The sequence below is a fragment of the Leptosomus discolor genome, chromosome 3 (assembly GCF_034619465.1).
Source record: "Leptosomus discolor isolate bLepDis1 chromosome 3, bLepDis1.hap2, whole genome shotgun sequence".
Lineage (NCBI taxonomy): Eukaryota > Metazoa > Chordata > Aves > Leptosomiformes > Leptosomidae > Leptosomus > Leptosomus discolor.
The window spans coordinates 12,112,801-12,131,867 of record NC_141393.1 but is presented as its reverse complement, the minus strand read 5'-3'; the positions used below and the strand labels follow the sequence as shown (position 1 = coordinate 12,131,867).

At 36.6% G+C, this 19,067-nt stretch overlaps 1 protein-coding gene across 3 annotated transcripts in view; it reads left to right on the top strand.

The window, feature by feature from the left end:
• The window catches only part of LOC104351986 (kinesin light chain 1), a 67,203-nt gene that overhangs the window by 30,878 nt on the left and 17,258 nt on the right, over positions 1-19,067 (top strand). For 2 of the 3 annotated variants that reach the window (XM_086462514.1, XM_086462513.1), the window contains exons 1-10: positions 7,724-7,984; positions 10,605-10,835; positions 12,846-12,924; positions 14,841-15,066; positions 15,606-15,693; positions 16,426-16,527; positions 17,144-17,317; positions 17,467-17,566; positions 18,440-18,489; positions 18,577-18,644. In XM_086462514.1, the coding sequence (XP_086318640.1) occupies positions 7,724-7,984; positions 10,605-10,835; positions 12,846-12,924; positions 14,841-15,066; positions 15,606-15,693; positions 16,426-16,527; positions 17,144-17,317; positions 17,467-17,566; positions 18,440-18,489; positions 18,577-18,644 (1,379 nt within the window). Of the gene's footprint in view, positions 1-7,722; positions 7,985-10,604; positions 10,836-12,845; positions 12,925-14,840; positions 15,067-15,605; positions 15,694-16,425; positions 16,528-17,143; positions 17,318-17,466; positions 17,567-18,439; positions 18,490-18,576; positions 18,645-19,067 lie in introns of those variants that run through there. The other variant, XM_086462512.1, reaches the window with a different exon arrangement.

Sequence of the window (19,067 nt, the reverse complement as noted above, 5' to 3'; positions counted from 1 at the left end):
AGAGGAAGAATAATTCACAGATTTTAAGATACGTCACTATTCTGTGTTTTAATTGCTATCTATTTTTAGTACTTCAGAAAGGTAAAATGTGGTGGGCGAGATATGCCAGAAAGGGATACTTTCTCTTGATTCCTTTTACACAAATGGTGGTGGGGGGCGTGGGCATAGACACGTATGGAGGGTAGCTGTGTCATCTGAGGCTCTCTGTCTGCTGCAGGATGTGAGCAGGAAGAGCAAGGTGGGATTTGGCCACAATTAGCAGCATTGTTGAATTCAGGATATGGTTGAAGGTGGCAGATATTTGGGAAATAGTTAGATTGGCAGGTCATTTGGATTGTCTGCGGTTAAAAGGATACAGATTTGACTGTATCATGATAATTGAAATGCTAGCTAGTGTTTATTCAGTGGAGTGCTATCAAGAGATTGACACCATAATAACCTTCTCTTTAAAGAGAAAGAGTGACCTCTGTAGTTACAGGATGCTCTTATGCCACTGAATAATTTTATACTGCATAAGAGACTTTTACTGAATTAACTGTTTCAGCAGGAAGTCATAATTTTAGTGAAAGTAATTTACTTGCCCCAAGAGAAGGAGGGATGAAGGCTGGAATGACTCTGAAGGGTGTGTTTGTTTTTTTTTTAAATTATCCTTGAAATGTGCAGAAGTATTTAGTTCAAAATAGAGTTAAGATTGTTACTTATAAGAATGCAGATGTGATTGCTAAGAAACAGTATATGCTTCATTAGTGTTGATGTAGCATGCTATAGAAATCCAAATAAAAGGACTCCACAGCAGTGCAAATCTTCGTAGCTTGTGCTTTCTCAGAGAATGGGCAGTATCACCCTTGCTATAGATTTTATAGGAGCTATTTTTGCTGTCATCTCTTTTATTAGCAAATATATTTTGTTAGCCTGCTTTTTTTCCTAAATAATATTTTAAGCTTCCAAAGAATCCAAAGATTTTCCCTGAAAGATAAAAGATAAATATTTTTTTTTTTTTTTTTTTTGGTAACAGACTGGTGACATTGAAAGATTCCAAGATTTATCAGGGCAAACGTACAGCAGCTGTGTTCTTCAGCTAAATGAGTACGTAATCCTCTTCACTTAAACATGGTTTAGTGCAGTGGATGGGCTTATTGATAACCATTGGGGTTTCCTAGAGCCTATGACGCAGTGTTTTTCAGAGGTGGGTGCTGTTGTGACGTAGGGGTAGAACATCTGGCCGTGCAGCCTCTTCCCACCGATGCGGTGTGGAGAGTAGGCTGCAGCTGGCAGTCTTAATAGAAAAGCAACAGCCATGTAAGTCTGGTGGAAAGCTCTGCCAGTTTTCAAGTTTCTTTGGTGTTTTACACTTTTCAGTCAAGCTGTCCTATGCTTATTGTGATTTCTTCAGAAATTTGTGCGTTTACCTTTATAAATGGTAACCCTTTACAAAGTATGAGTGTTTGTGCAGTTTGCTTATCAACACGGAGGTCTTGGGGTGTTCAGATTCTAGGTCAAATTATGAATGTGATTCTGAGCTGTTATTAGGAAATGTGCCCTTGACGTTAAAGGCCTACAGATGTCCTTTTTATAATACTCATCTTGCATACCTTCATTTTAAACTAAGCAGTAGGGCAGACTTCTGTATTCAGGGTTAGCTCTCAGTTGAAGGTTAGCAGAAGGAGCACGGTAAGGTTACTTAAATTCAGATGCTTACTGGCGGGAAGTTGGTAGAAAAAGTGACTCCAAGGAGTTAATTCTTTTTTTCAGGCACGTTATGTGTGTTGTGTTATTCTAAAGGACTTCTCCATAGCTTAATGTTGGTTGCTAGTCATGTGCAACTCCATCTTCTTACCTGCTTCTGGTCAGTGATTTACAGCCTCCAATATGTGCTGCTTATTGTTCTCACTGAGCTATTTTTGAGGTAGCTTGTGTACATGTGTGCTAAATTGTGAAGACACTTTCTGAGATCACGTATTTGGAAACCTGAGGCAATGCAGCAGTATTCTGTTTATAGAACTGGGTCAGCGAGCGTACCTTAAGTGTGACCTCCAGCAGAACACTGTTCGCAGGTGCCGTTCAACATTTTCTGTTCTGCAGAGGCTCATCTGTGGATTCAAATGTAGTGTGATAAAAAGTGATAGATAGCAATGGCAATTCAGCTACAGTCCTGAATATGTCAAGGGGAAAAAGCTACTCTGTCTCTTTTGTGGGCTTAGAGGTGAATGTATTGGAATAAAATAAAAAAGGGATCATTTTAGTTAAAAGGAGGGCAAGTCAAACAAAAATACTAAATTTCCTTATTAATTTATTTTATTATTTTTATTTTATTTCCTCATAAATTTCCTTATGACTTGGAATAGCAGAAATAGCCTCACAGAGAAAGAGAAATTAGCATCTTAGAGTAAAAAAAAAGTAACCGTTGTTCTTTTGGACTGGGAGATTTCTGACTGCAAACCACAACAGCAATGTATTGAAACTAGAGTCTTTCTTACCACAGTCCTTTTACAAATACCTTTCTAAGGATACCAAAGACATCTGTGGGTGATTCATCCTTGCTGTTGCTGACTAGCGTGTGTCGCTGAGCTGCCTTGTTAGGAAGGAGTGCAGTTCATGTAGTGTTTGACATATTATTTGTGCCCCTCAGCAAACTGTTTCTCATCTCTTGCCTTTGTGGTGGTTTTCTTTTTGTGCTTTGGAGGCCTGTGACCTTTTGAGGATTGTTTTTTGAGGCAGTTTACCATATTATGAAGATTAGTAGTTAAAGCTGCTTGTAGTATTTCAAGATGGTGCGTTCCATGATGTAATGAGATGTCTTCTTGGTCTGAGCAGGGAATTAATGACTTGTAATTTGCAGCTAATACAAAATGAAACAAGCGCATGCCAGATGTAGAACGCTGAGCCTTGCCATTTAATTAAGGAGGAACTAAGAGTGAAATTAGGGTTAAAGGCCTTGAATAGACTGATTATTGTTATGAAACAGTGAACTGATAGGTACATATTGGAGATACAGAAGCTCAAATTGGTATATACCGTATCTTTGTGCGGTTTGCAGTGCTTGTGATCACAGCGCCCATAGGCATGGCTTGAGCCAGTCTTGAAGTAGCTTTTACTGTTAGGAAGATGATTCACTCTTTCTTGTATGCAGACTCATTATCCCATAATTTTCAGCTATCCTGCTTGCTATCTGTATATTCAGAGGAAAAAGTTTAGGGAGAATTTGACTTGTCACAGCAGTTTACAGACTTTTTTTTTTTTCTTTATTGTATTTTAAAACAATAATGATCAGACACTAGAGAGATTAAATATTTATCTTCCAAGCTTTTAGTACTTGAAACCTAACTATTAAAAATTAAAAATATCAGTACCAAGAAAGGGAATTGTTAGGTGTCTTGGTTTTATTTGACTTTAGGACCCATGCTAATCTTTAGTCAAAGAAAAAATAATCTTGTGGATTTCTTAGAAAAATGTTCTTCTTTGGTAAGTTTTCCTCAGCAAAGAAGGATTCATATGGGTGTGTAGTTGGTTCAAGAATTCTTTGATCTGCAAGGAAAAGACACTTTTTTTTTCTCTTTTGAAGTAGCTGAGTAAGAAAAGCTATTTATGTTTAAGAGCTCCTTAAATATGAGTTGAAGAGCTTAAGTAGCTAGCTCTGATGTGTGTACATCCATAGAATTTAGGCACAAGTTGTGATATCAGTATTACTAGTGCAATTGGTTTGAAAGTTTTATGAATAACAAAATACTTAAACTGATTAAACATACAGCCACTTAAGTCGTTTGTATGTGATGAGATTATCTGAGTAGTTGCCTGACTGAAAGACAGTACGCATGGGTCTGCTTTCTTTAGTTCGGATTCTTGCTGTTCTCAATCCACTTCTTTGGTGTTCATGTTCTAAAATTTGGCAAAACTACTTTAGTAGGTGTCATTGTAGGGCTTTTTATGTTGGTCTTGAGTGTTTGAAGAAAATGGCTTGATTTTTTTTTTTTTTTTTTTGGTAAGTGTTCAGTTACTTTTGTATTCTAAGTCTATGTTGTGGTCCATAAACCAGGACAGTAATAGTCAAGATCCACCCAGACAAATATTTAACACAATATGTGAATTACTTAAGCCAGCTGATTAGTCTATTAACTGTGGCTGCATTGCATATTTTTTCTCTCATACAAAGTTCTGTTTTCCAACTAATCCTTTGTGCATCTTAAATTTTTGGTTTGTTTTCAGTTGTACACTTAATTAAAAATTAGTATTTGAATCTAGAATTCCTGCTCTATAACGGGTAAAATTTGCAGTGCAGTGGAGTGTATACAGGATAAAACTGCCAGGAGCTTAAGAAGCCTTTGACTATACCCTTTTTTTTTTTTTTTTCTATAGGGAAAAAGTAGAAGAAGAAAGAATTAACATTTTTGAAAAGCGCCAATAGAAAGGCATGGTAGGTTTTGTCTCTTTTCCACTGTATACGTGCATGTCTACTTCCTGCGTACAAATGTAACTTTTTTACTTCCTGTATGGGGTTTGCTGCCTCAGGGTATGCAAAACTGATTGTATTATTATGTAGTCAAATATTTGATGAATAGGTAATGCCCTTTTGTAAAGTACATTTTTTAAAAAATCATGGAAATAGCACCACACCTCCATGCTACTCTTTAAAGATATTAATTTATTAATCTTACTCCTACAAAGAATCAAATCTGACAGCATGATAAAATACGTGTTATCTTGCCATTTTCTAAATTACTGTCCCAAGCACAATCTGTAAAACTCTGAACAACTTCATCCAAATTTTCTGTAGTGTTTTATACGGAGATCATTTAAACAGACAATCTACAAAACCTATGCAGAAGGATTTATTCTTTTCCTGTCAGTGGGAGAGGTTAGGATTCTAACAATTTTCACTAGGGGAGACTTCAGAATCCCTCTCCCAGGCTGTGTGGACCTTCAAATCAATCTGCATCTTGGCGTAGCTTTTGCCATGACACCAGCTCCAGTACAGTTGCGTGTACTGGTAGCTCTGAGGCGGTGAAAGCTTGTTGTTACATTTGGTTTAGAATGAGGTGGCTTAAAAATCTGGCACACTGGATGGAGACAAGAAGCATGTAGTTGTAAAGCAGGTCTCCTGCTGTGATGCACTTTAAGTTTTTGTTTTGTGTTTGTTTTGTTTTGTTTTTTTTCCCCCCCCGTTGGGTTTAAACCTGCTTTTCCTCTCTTCAAAAGCTTCTGTGTCTTAGCCGTCCTTCATTGCAACCTCAGTGTCTTCAGCCAGAGCTGTGTGCCTTGTTCTGTCTATGACCTGACAACCTTTTTTCCTTATAGGAACAAATCAGTGTCCATTTCACATCTTAGATGAAATTGTACACACAGAAGTGCCTTTTGGGTGGATTTCATGTGTTGGATGGGTACTTCCCAGGCTACTTTATTCTTTTTGCATGAAGGCATGACCATTGCAAGGCCTAATGTAGTTTTTGGTATTACTTTCTTGGTTTTGTATATTCCCTTTCTGACAGTGAATGGCTGTTAATTTATCTGTATTCATCACCTAGAATTCATTTAACTTCTGCTGTGGTGGTTAAAATATGCAGTTTTTTTAAACAGCATCTATACATCCGTTACATACATACATGCACACACCTGCCTTCCATCTTTGGTGTAGAATGTCTACAAAATACTGAGGCATGCAGAAGGAATTGCTACCCCTGTTCACATAAGACAGACAAAGGACCACATACTTATTTTGGAATGTTGCAGGAAAACTAGGTATTTAAACATAATACTTCTCAGAACTTCTCAAATACAAAATTGAAGTCCCTATTCATTAGATGTCCTCTGCTGTTTTTATTTCCTTATGATCAAAAGTTCAGTTCTTTGCATTCAGGATGGAAATTGTTAATGGGAGGTATGAAAGCATGCCAGTGGTAATTCAGGTTGAGTTGTGTGCTGAAGTTAGCATAATCCCTAACAATTTCTTATATGGCTGCGTGTTAGAAGCATTTATTTACAAATTTGCCTCACATTAAATTGCAGTTCACTTTTATATGCAATTTTAGAGAGTATGTGCTTTAAAAATGTCATTTAAGCATTCTGGGTAGTAGTTCTCAGATTATAAATGGGAAATGTGTGAATACCATTCTGCTCATGAGGTTTTGGTGAGTTGATTTTTTTATGCCGTGCTAGATTAGATGTTTTATACAGATGTATATTCTCTGCATCACATATATTTGTGAATACGAAGTTCTTGCATTAAACTGTGGGAAACCGAAATTCACTGCTTCCCCAAATTATCTGTGTTTTCAGACAATACATTACTACAAAATAAACCAGTGTAGTCTACAGCTCTTGTGATAAATGAGTATGCCTTTTAGGTATCCTGTTCCAGGAGATCGTAACAGAGAGGGTAATTTCAGTATATATAAACAGGAAGAGCAACCTTTTTTTTTTTTTTCCAATGTAATACAAGAGTAGAAGAGCACACCCTTTGGCTGTTGTCATGAAGTGGTGCATATCTGCATGTTCCTTACAGCACTCTTATTCAAGATTTAAGTGGTTGTAATTTTTTTTGGCTTTCTTCTGAAACTAGACCACCTTCTATATAAAGTGTTAATACAATTTAGCTAATTCATCTTAAATGTTACTTTATCAAAGCTTCCCCAGGTGTCTTCATATAGATGTAATAATTTATTGATTTTGAAAAATCTTTCCTACTGTATTCTAATTTATACTTCTTGGTTCACTTGAAGATATAAATACCTTAAGTATAAAGGAGCAATTCCTCAATTCTTTATTTTCATTATAAAACATTTTTCGGGTGACGTTTAAAAAGGATCAAGTGATTTCAGTGTCTTCTCTTTGTATTTTTACATTGTTAAACATGTTTGTCACTTCAGTAACAGCATGTGTGCTAATAAAGCTACTTGAGTTTCTAAACCTTTTTGGATCTTCATTTGCATTTGCTGGAGGTGTGTTACATCCAGAAGTTTGCTGGCCTTGATGTAGCGCATAAGGTACTGACAAAATAGCACGGTGAAATGTTTCTTGCAAGGTTGTGTTATAGAAACCATTTTTTCCAGCGTGAGACAGCTGTTGCAGCTTCATCTAGACCTCTAGGCAATTGAATGTCTGTGTGTAGAGTTAGAATAATGAACATAAAGTAATCTTAGGGGGTAGTTGTTATTTTCAAAATATGTAGTGATTAATGGCTTTTGTAGCCCTTGGTGTTTCCTTCTTACTGGAAAATGGTGATTTTTCTCATAATTGATTGATCAACCCTTTTAGAGGGTTGGATGATATTTCTTCAAATTCTTCAGGCTCTACTTTGTGAATATTTGTAAAAATAGCTGTAGATCAGTGGCATCTGCAAATAGCTACCTTTGTTATAGTGTGTTTTTTATACACCAGCTACTTTGCTTTTGCACAACCAGAATCCTAGAGATGCAGCCCTGTTCTTCAATGCTCGTTAGAAATTCTTCTGCTATGTTGTAGTATATATATCTTATTTTCTGTTGCTGTTTGGCTTATGAATTTATTGTCGATAGTAAATCTGGAAATAGAAACTGGAAAACTTGAAACACTGTTCAAACCCTGGACTTAAAACGTTGTAAAAATTGTGCAAAAATATAATTGCGTTGTGAATATACATTTCAAATTCGTATGCTTTAATGACTTCTTAAAGGAAGGCTTTCTTCAGTTTTAGAGAATTGTTTATTTTGTTTTTACTTTTAGATTAACTAGTGTACTCTTTAATTTCAGAATGTATGAAAACATGTCCACAATGGTGTATTTAAAGGAAGAAAAGTTGGAGAAGCTTACTCAAGATGAAATCATTGCCAAAACTAAGCAAGTGATTAATGGACTAGAGGCACTGAAGAATGAACACAATTCAATTTTACAGAGCTTACTTGAAACACTGAAATGTTTGAAGAAAGATGATGAAACTAATCTGGTTGAAGAAAAATCAAACATGATTCGAAAGTCACTGGAAATGCTGGAGCTTGGCCTTAGTGAAGCACAGGTAAAATTGCAGTAGGCATAAGGCATTTCAGAATTTGAGGATTTACATTTGCCTTACTGAATATTAGTAATGTGCTGGGTCATTTACGTTGTTATTGTACATTAAGGAAAAAGACTGCTTTAATTAATAGAGGTAGATGCTGTCTGTCTTGCTCTGTTACAGAACTAGTTACGCATTCAATATTAAAGCACTGAAGCTCATAACTGAGCTTCTCTTTACTTCAGCTCAAAAGGTGATCATTGACCCACCCCCACCCCCACACCACCACCCCCACGTTTGTAGATGCTCCTGGGGCTTAAGAATCTCTACTGTTTATTGAATACTTTTGGACTAAACCAAAATGGAATCTAAATTAAAGGTTAAGAATTGAGTACAGAATCTGAACAACTTTCACTGGTGCATTAAAGAAAGGACTCTGAGCTAATTTCTGTGAACTGTTTTAGTCAATGAAGGTGTCATCTGCAGAAGATGGATCTCTTCACCCATGTTTAGTCAGGGTGTCAGGACTATATTTACAGTCCAACTTCAGGGTATTTTGTACTACGTCAAAAACCTGAAATGATGTGATGCGACACAATCATCAGGATAAAATGATAGTGTTTGCAAATGAGTTGAAAATGCCAATGAGTTAGCTCTGTATTACTAGGCTTTATATTGGTCCATAAGTGTGCCCAGTCTTCTTATCTGGATTAAGCTGCTGTTGTTTGGTGATCTGGAAGCTATATCCATTGGATCACAGTGACTTGAGACCTGAGAGACTGAACAAGTATGGGTTACCAGACATGGGAATGTAGAACCCCTGGACATCATGGTACAGACTGTCAGGCCTTAATCCTTAATATATTGTACAAGCTTTGATCTCTTGCATTGGAAGAAAAATTCTGGAAGATATACGGAATAAAATTGCAGTAGTTGAGTTACCTTTAATTGGTGGTTGCAGAAGATCTGTGAGTGAATGAGTAACTTCTCTGTCCTAACTTTGACGTGGTATTTGGACTCCGAAAAGCTAATTGTGATTCTTGGCTCTACCGGATTCAGCAGCCTCGTTGCAGATGTTACTGCTGTGTTTGCCCCACATGGTGTTTTGTGAACTGTGGTGGTGAGGAGCCAAGAAGTTTCATTTACTGTCTTTGTTAGGAAAGCAATTACGCTTCAAACTACTGCTCTCAGACCTGATAACGTACTCTTCCTGCACACTTTGGGTTGCAACAACATAGTAATTTTTTTGATTTGCAATATTTAGATTAAGATATGGAAATATGTTATAGATGGCTTTGTGCATGGGTGTAGGTCTGATGACACTTTTGTTATTTCCATGAAAATGAAACTGACTTTGCTGAAGAAGTAATCGAACATTTTCTTTCAATTAATTCTAGCGAGAACTATCACAAAGGATTTTAGTTTGCTATTGTAGCTTGTACAATGTTGTTTGAATATGTTAACCCTATTATCACAACTTCCCTAAATATACTTTCTGATGTTACAAATGCCACTAAGTAGGCCAAGTAATTTAAATTATAAACAAATTTGAATATGTAAATAAGTAGGTATTGAAGTCTGGAGATTTGGACTGGTAATAGGAAATTATACCTGGAGGTTTTTTTACCTTTATTGGAAAAAAGTAATTTCTAAAGGCTTGATGTATTTTTTTGATCCTCAGCTAAGGCAACCATCTGTTTCACATGAAATGTTTAGTTTAAAGCACTTCAAGCTAACTTTGTTTTAAAGAAACATGAAATTGAGGAGATGAAATACGAATAACTTGGGGTTCTCAAACTCATCTAAATGATTATTTGTATTGTCACCAGTGGCCCGTTCTTACAAGTGTGCTTCCTGGGGTTGCTGTCAGCTGTTCTACGTGTATTAGTGGGGGATTACATAAACAGTGAAGGGACAATATCTTCTGTGTGTAGTGTTTGGCTTTCACTTAGCAAGCTCCTTCATCATTTAACGTTGCTTAGCAAAAAAAACCTCAATCCAGGTAGACTCCTTTTATGGCTGTTTTGGTTTTTTTATCCTTCAATGTGACTGTTGAAAGGCATTGAATGTCCGCACACTCAAGCTTATGATATGTGTGTATATGTACGTATATGTCTTCAGTTGCACATTTAGATCTCAGTAGTATAATGGTCCTTTGAAGTATTATCATTATGCTGAGGTGTTCTTCCTTATGTATATGAATCCTCTGTCTGAGAGCTGTTAAATTAGAACTCTGTGTTAGTTCTTAGGTAATTTTTGTGATCCTTCAAGTTAAAAGTATTACTGCTTCATTTCCTGTTAGTGAAACAAAGATTTCTATGTCGGTAATCTAAATCCTAGTTCAAATTTTTAATGTATTTTAAGATTATATGTAATCTTCAGGGAATTCTAAAACAATTTTACTTTTGATAGCGTCATGGAAAACAATAATGAGTAAAGAGTTCTTCTAGGTTAAGTCTGGCTGATCAAATGGTAAAAAATGTTTAGAGGAAAAGTGAGAACCAGATACATACAGAAGAGAAATCTGACTTTTTACCAGATTTCACAGCTGGCATAGGTTTTAAATAATAAAAGGCTTTTACGTTAAGTACAGGACTGCATTCTAGAGGAAGTATGTCAAGTGATACCTTCTGCTTTTTAGGTAATGATGGCCTTGTCAAATCACTTAAATGCAGTGGAATCAGAAAAGCAGAAATTGCGTGCTCAGGTTCGCCGGCTATGCCAGGAAAATCAGTGGCTACGGGATGAACTAGCCAATACACAACAGAAACTACAGAAAAGTGAGCAATCTGTGGCTCAACTGGAGGAAGAAAAGAAACATCTAGAATTCATGAATCAGTTAAAAAAATATGACGATGATATTTCGCCATCAGTAAGTAGCTGTATAGTAAAAAGCACCTTACATTTGCATAGGTATTGTAATCTGCCCAGTTACCAAGAAATGACAGATACAAGCTTTTTATTTGTCTCTTAACATAAACTTGCCATTAAAACACTTACCTTGTACCAGTGTCATATAGCTTGCAGAAAGTTTCTTAGAGTTCAGTTCATTCTTATTCTGAGAGAAGATGTTTTACTATCTGTAGATAATAAAATACATATGAGGACCAAAGTGCATAAAATATTTATTTAGTATCGTATTAGCTTAAAAAATGGACTGAACAAACCAAAAATTTCTTCACTAAATTCAACAGTTAAAATAAGCAGCGAGTGTAAACTATTAGAGATTCTAAATATGTCCATGCAGGACTTGGCTTACTTTGATTGCAGGAAAAATATTCAGTTTTCATCTAGTCAAATCAGTGTTATTGAATCCCCTTTCAGGAGCTTCTGCCGGACACGGTGGTTATCTGCACGTTTTAAGTTGTGTTTAGCTAGCCCATTGTGTTACGTAGTCTTATATACAGAGAGGAATGGATACAATTTTAATTTACAGAAGTAGCTTATCACTTAAACTTCTGAATTATCTGCCCTTCTTGTTATGCCTTTATTTTGTTTCCTTAAGTTAGATGACACTGTAGAGAAAGATCTCATTTTGTGTGTTCAGACCTTCTCAGCTGTGTCTTGGAAAGAACGGTTTTTCATAACCAATTATTTCAGTAACACAATGGTTGAAAATATATGCGGTTTAGTCATGCTTAACTGACTGCTTGACTAAATCCTTTTTAACATACTGTAGTAGTGAGAGTTGTTTCGGTCAGTTGCATGCTATTTTATGAGTTGGTATTTGTAGCTGAATAATGTCAGTGAAGCCTGTTTAGAGGAAGGGCAGGAGGAGGGAATATTGGGATTTTGATGTGCTAACTGTTGAACTGTAATCTGCAGATGGCCTGAAGAGCACCATTATTTGAAGTTTAATTGGCAAATAGCGTCACAGCAAGCAAAGAATCTTTATAGTTTCACTAACCATATGGACAGTCTTTGTTGTAAGCCTTTGAAAATAGTCAATTGTATATACTCAGTATGAAGTTGGAATTGGCACACTTAAAATTAGGAACTTCCCTTTTGACATCTAGTCCCATCAATCTGCTGTTTTTGCAGAGCGCTCACTTTGCCACTGTTGAACTTTAATGCCAGCAGCAGCAGTTGCCTTTTTCTCATCTGTGGAAAAAGGTGTTGGATGGAGAGCCAGAAAAATAGGAATGTGTTCTGCTCCTGGGTTTTTCTCCTTACTGAGATTAACATTTCTGAGAACTTCAACTGTTTATATTGTGTAGACTCTACATTTAAAAAACAGGATTGAGGGATAATCTGTTTCTTTATTTTAGGTGATTGTGGGATTTGGAATGGTCTTTGGATGTTTAAAATCAGTATACACTGATGGATTGTGCAGAATTAATATGGTTCCAGATGGAGGCTATTGGAGATGAACTTCCTTCCAAGTGTTTTTGGTTTTGAACCTTACAGATCACAATTGCAAAATCTATTATTTGTGCAGAAGTTGAGTACTCAGAAACGGAGGTTGTCTCATTCCTCTCCCTTGCCCATCTGTAACTGTGTTAATGACTAAAAAAAGTACAGTGGAGAATTCTGTATTTGGTAGCGCTCACTCTTCACTGGGTACTTTCATTAGGTATAACATCTCTGTAAGAATAGCAGATGTGTTATTGTGTGCTTAAATTGAGACTGAAATCTGGGAGACCTGATTTCTATTCCTGGCTCTTCTGAAGGTGTCCTGTATTGTTTTGGGACAGAGTATGTAAATTATGTAAATACATTTGAGCATAAGACCTTCATAAAACTTCTGTGAGAAATGTTATTCTTGTCAGTTATGAAGTTCTGGATGTGGGGTTTTCCTTTAACCTTGCTAATTAAATGGTCTTTTCCTTTATGCGTTAGATTTAAATGTAACAATTTATTTGGGTTTGGGGTCATTCTATAGGAGGATAAAGATACGGATTCCACCAAAGAGCCTTTGGATGACTTGTTTCCTAATGATGAAGATGACCAAGGACAAGGAAGTAAGTGTACTTCAAATTACAATGTTAGTGTATTTCTGCAATGCAGAATATAAAGATGGTCTTTACAAAAATGAATCCGTGCTTGGGGTCTTCTAGGACCCAGCAGGAGTGGTGAATGCCTCGGCTAGAATAAGGAAACTAGTCACTGGTATACATTCTGTACATTGATATGTACAGAACTGGGCCTAGGTTTTTAAAGAGAGTTTACTAGCTGTTGTAAAGTTCTCGGGACTGACTTCAGTTCAAAATTTGTCCCACAGTCTTTTCTGTGGGCCTCAGAATGGAAAAGGTGCCTTCCAAGTGGCTGAGGCAGATTGTGAAACACTGAAACTTTTTGATGGTCTGCCCAGATGGTCAGTTCTCTTTGTGACGTTTTTAATAATCTGATTTAACGCTTTGGGGCAGGTTCAATTGAATTTTCTCATATAATCTTCTGTCCTTTGCTAAAGTTGTTTTCCATAGTTTTAATACTCACTCTAGAAGTGTTGTCTTCTGGTCAGAGGGACTGATGACTGTGCAGTGAAGTTTGAGGTAGAGGTTTGGTAGTGTGATTGAAAGCGGCCATTAATAGATAAGCCTTGCGTAGTGAAATGTGTTTTCTGTATGGGTGTGAAGCGATGTTGTATAATGTATGGATATTGTAGTGTGCATGCAGTGTGCTAGTAGTATAATGGTTCTTGGTAGACAAATTACTTCAGAAAAAATGTCTAAAGGGTCCCGCCTTTCTAATCAGCAGAGTTCTGGATTTCCTTTATGGGAACATACACAAGATATGCTGCATTCTTGATAGCGTGATAATGCTATCCATAGCCAGCAATAGAAGGAAGACTTGAAGAGTTTGGGTTGGTGTTGACCATGAAGTACCTCCTGAGCTCATCCTTGCTTCCCTAGAATTTTGTAGTAGAAAAGTTGGGTGGCAAAGCTGTCTGTATACCTGTGTAGTCTCTCTACCTTATTTCGCGTTACAAAAGATAAAGTTGACATGCCAGTAATTTCCTTGACTTCCAGGAAAAGAACTGAAATGCTGTGTCAGGCAGTGATTGTGGGTGTAGGCTTGGAGCTGTATGATTCTACTGACGTAAAAAGGCTCCCACTGCTGTGAGAGTGGTTTTTTTGCTTAACAGAGAGGAGAGAAGAAAGTCAGACTCACAGCTGGAGCCCTTATCCTGTGTGGTGTCTAGAATGTAATGAAAATGAGTAAGAGGGAATTTTCTCAGTCTTCCCAGAAATCTCCCAGGTGAAGAGAAAAGGGATAGTAGATTTTTGGGGGGAGTGGGAGAGTTGCAACAACTGAAGCTTAGGAGCTACTGGAAAATAAGTGGCTAAACCTGAGGGTTTACCCCTAAAAATTGACACTCTTTTTGATGACTCTGTGCCTTTTCTTTTGCAACTGTTGTTTGTGGCATCCAGGGTGTTTTAATCCTTTACATGCCAACCTTAAGTACTCCTTGGTATAACAAACAAAGGGAAACAAACAAAAAAAATCTTTGTTTAGAGAAGGAGAGTAAAGGAAAAATGACAAATCATTTGAGCTTTTCTGCAGATATTTGGCTTGTTTATGTTTGTTAATGTTCCTTTCCATAGGGAAATGTCGATATTTTTAACTGCAAAATTATGATAGTCTTGAGAATTATTAATGATTTGCTGAGCTGAAATAGTTTCCTACTTTCTTTTTTACTTTATTATATTTGGTCCTCTGAGCTAATAGAAGTGTAAAAATAATACAGTACTGGACAGAATATGGAGAATAAAATGGTCGTATTTGCACTGTCACTGTTCAAGCATGATTCTTGTGAAATATTTTCTAATACTAATGCTTTGTATTGAATAAATAATTTTGTGTCATTGAGCAGTAATGTTAGATGTTTTAGTTACAGCAATTTTTTAAACAGCTTTATCTTGTGGATTTCTTTCAGTTCAACAGCAGCATAGCAGCGCAGCAGCTGCTGCCCAACAAGGTGGCTATGAAATTCCAGCAAGATTAAGGACCCTTCATAATCTTGTTATCCAGTATGCTTCCCAAGGTAGATATGAGGTTGCTGTACCTCTCTGTAAACAAGCTCTTGAAGATCTGGAGAAGACTTCGGGTCACGATCATCCTGATGTTGCCACTATGTTGAACATACTTGCTTTGGTGTACAGGTTTGTATACTGACATAGATAAATATCGGTTAAATAAAGCGTTAAGATGTGGCTACAACCTATTACTGTTCAGATTAACACTTTTTGACTGGTTTATTTTCCATTCCATTAATTTTCCTTTCCCTATTTTTCATTAAAACACTGAAGAGGGTCCTGCAATGTTTATATCCCTCCCTATATGTAGAAGTTAAACAAGTTGCTGTGTTTTTGCCTACACCTTTGCTCTGGGAATGAAGCTGATTTTGATACTTTTTTTTTGTGTGTGTGTGTGTCTGCTGAGGGAGCATGTCTTGGTTACCCACTTACAGATGATCTAGAGTACAAATTGGACAGCACTATAGAAGCAGTGCATGCTAGTCCTCAACCAGCAAAACTACTTTACAGTTAAAGACTTGAGGTTTTTACTTCCTGATTTCTGAATATATTCTCAACTACTCTTCTTTTTACTAGCATCTTCTAGGCCAGTACTGAAGTCAGTTTCTTTGTTATTACTTTCTTTTCTGAATCCCCAGTATTAATTATGACTCTTTAAAATTTAGAGACCAGAACAAATACAAAGATGCAGCAAATCTCCTGAATGATGCCTTGGCTATCCGTGAAAAGACTTTGGGCAAAGATCATCCAGCGGTTTGTATACATGCAATATCATATTTTTACTTGTGTTTTTCACTGAATTTTTTTAACTTATTCTAATATTAAACTTAACAGGAAAGTTTTTAAGACCTGGCTTATGTCTAAACAGTACAGGTAGGAGGCCACAGTGTAACAATCATCGTTTTCTCTTAAATATTTAAAGTACCTCTTGAGCATTGTATTCAATGCTGTTTCACCACAAATGACTCGCACGCATTTGATTTCGGATTGCATGGTTCTTCTATGGGAAATGAATCTGTGAAGAAAGATTTTAATTTGCTTACTCAAATCACTTTATTAAACTCAGATTGAAGGGGTACTTCTGATTTGTTTTACTGCTGCTTTTAAATGAAAGATAAATCAAGCTTTTGTACTTCATGTTTAAAATTTACTGTGGTATGTCACTTCATGTAGCCTGTGTGAAGCAGGGCAGCTCTGAGTTACAGACGTGAGAGGTAACTTGTCAGAGAAGAACATATGTAGAAAATGTATGCATTAAGTGACGCTTCCACAAATGAAGCAAAGTATTTGATGATTTTGTTTTTCTTCTTTCCTCATTTGTGTATGTATACATTCAGTAGTAATTGTTTCTTCATTTGCAAATTTCAAGAGGTCTGCTCTGTGCATGGCAAATTTGAAAACATCAATGCGTTGCAGTTGTGTTCATTTGTCAGATATTTCTATCAGACAATTCCAGTGTGATTAATATTTCTCTGCTGTTAACAGGTGGCAGCAACTCTAAACAATCTCGCAGTACTTTATGGTAAGCGGGGAAAGTACAAAGAAGCCGAACCGTTGTGTAAGCGAGCTTTGGAAATCAGAGAAAAGGTATGAGTAAAAGAATACAGCACCTTTAAGTGGATTTTTTTGAGGGAGAGGGCAAAGTTAAACATGTCTGCTTTTTTTAGGTTTTGGTTGGGTAGATCTGCCAGATAAACCACAGAGTTAGCAAAGCCCTAGTAGTTAGCAGTGGCTGAAATTCAAAACAGTAGTAAATTCCAGTGGAGCTGTTGGAGCACTCCAAGTATCTTCTAAATTCTGTATTTTGTAGTTAACCTTCTTTACCTTTTTTTTTCCCCTTTGATAGTTAAGTAATCTTTGATTTGACAAGAGCTTTCTAATTGAAACTGAAACATCATTACAGTTTTTTAAGTTGATTATTCTGTGACACTGTGGATATTTATTCTAGTCCATGAGGCTGGCTGCCTGCATCTGCAGGCTTTGCATAATACGCTGCATATAATATTATTATAGTACTTACATTATTCCTGTTATGGTCTGCAGCATTCTCAGTTGACAACGGAACTGAGTAATTTTCTGCTTTTGTCATCCTCATGTTGAATTGATGAGGAATAAAGCCTAACAGGGTGTATCTAAACAATGCATTTCTAAACCCTGATATGATGATTGGAGGATGTTTTAATACAAGATATTTAATTTTCAGGTCCTGGGGAAAGATCACCCTGATGTTGCCAAGCAATTAAATAACTTGGCTTTACTATGCCAGAACCAGGGTAAATACGAGGAGGTTGAATACTACTATCAGAGGGCACTGGAAATTTACCAAACTAAGCTGGGACCAGATGATCCAAATGTTGCAAAAACAAAGAATAACCTGGTAAGCATTTTATAAAGTAAATCTAAGAAAAAGTAAAATTTTTCTGATGAATGAAAGTGCACCTTTATTCAGCATATATTGTGTTTATTATGTATCAAGCTAAAGAAAACAGTGTACTGATATCTTTTGGGGGGGTATTTTGTTTTTAGGCATCCTGCTATCTAAAACAGGGCAAATTTAAGCAAGCGGAAACTTTATACAAAGAGATTCTTACTCGTGCTCATGAACGGGAATTTGGCTCTGTAGATGGTAAGAAACTGAGTCCCTAGATTTGAACGTGTATGTCATTTTTGTGGTTTTTATGAAATACAGTTAACTTTCCGCTGATTTTTATCTGGATTAAAATTGCCGTCTGCTTGAGGTAGTCTTAAAAAGTGAGGTTATAGATGTGTTGAAGTACATTCATCCTAAGAAAGCGTTCAGATACAGCAGTAACGTTTGATTCAAAAGGAGAGTTTTTTTCTTATGTGAGGTAGACTTGGTAGGTTTATGTTTTATGGATTGTGTTTCTGTCATAATTTATCTTATGCCCAACCAAAACCAATTTTGGTATTTTTGTAGAGGCAGAAAATTGTATGTCACTTTCCAGTCGCAGGACAAAGTCAGTGCAGGAGTTACAATGATATAGTGAACACATTGTTAATGTGAGTCTGCCATTAATAGAACATTTAAAGAATGGGGAAAATACGCTTACATTGTGAATTACATTGTACATTGTAGTCAAATGCATTTTATCAACTATAAATCACAGTGAAGAGTTTTCATTGTATTCCATGACGGTAGCATATGTACCACTTAATAGATGTCAAAACAGTTGTTATGATTAAAGAAATAAATGTGTGTTATAGCACAGAACTATGCAAGTGACAAATCGATGGCAGCATATGCTGAATTGAAAGCTTCTCAGAAGTAACTGGTTCTAAGCTCAGATAAGAGAAGACAGAGTTGTAAAACTGTAAAGGAAGAGGTGCATGTTTTACCTGTCATATGGACAGTAATCTTTTTTGTGGTGGTAATAGTAGAATTCCGTGGTTCACAACTTTATTTCAGAACAGTGAAAATCAAACAATGAATACTTTGTAGTTTTGTGCTTCTATAAAATGTTTTCTTCTGTTTCTTCAGATGAAAATAAGCCTATTTGGATGCATGCAGAAGAGAGGGAAGAATGCAAAGTAAGGCTCTTGTCATAAATCTTTCTTGGAGCTTTTACTTATTTAAGTTATAAATCAGTTATTTTTCTTCCCTTTTTTTGTTTTTAGGGAAAGCAAAAAGATGGCACATCTTTTGGGGAATATGGTGGCTGGTACAAAGCTTGCAAAGTTGACAGGTGGGTAACTTCTTTACAGGACAAACAACGCGGCAATACCCAATATCCAGAAACACCGGATTAAAGCATGTTTAAAAATGAAACCAAACCAGCTGTTTGCTTAGGACTATAAAAACTATAGCATTAACAATTCAGGTCCAAGACTGGGTTTCAGGAACACAGTAGCAATTTACAACAACAGTCCTGAGGCTGCTTTTAATCTTGGCTGGCTAGATCTAGTAACTGACATAAAAATGCACCGGTTGTGTTCTTGGCCGTTCTTCACATGGAAGCATAGGTCACCTTTCTTCCTTTTCATACCGGTGGTTGGCGTACATGCTCTCCCTGCCCCAGCAAGACCTCTAGAAAGGGCCAGAAGCAAAACGGAAACTGCGCAAATAACTGAGTCTTGAGTTTTCTAGCTGGCACAAAAACCAAAGTTAA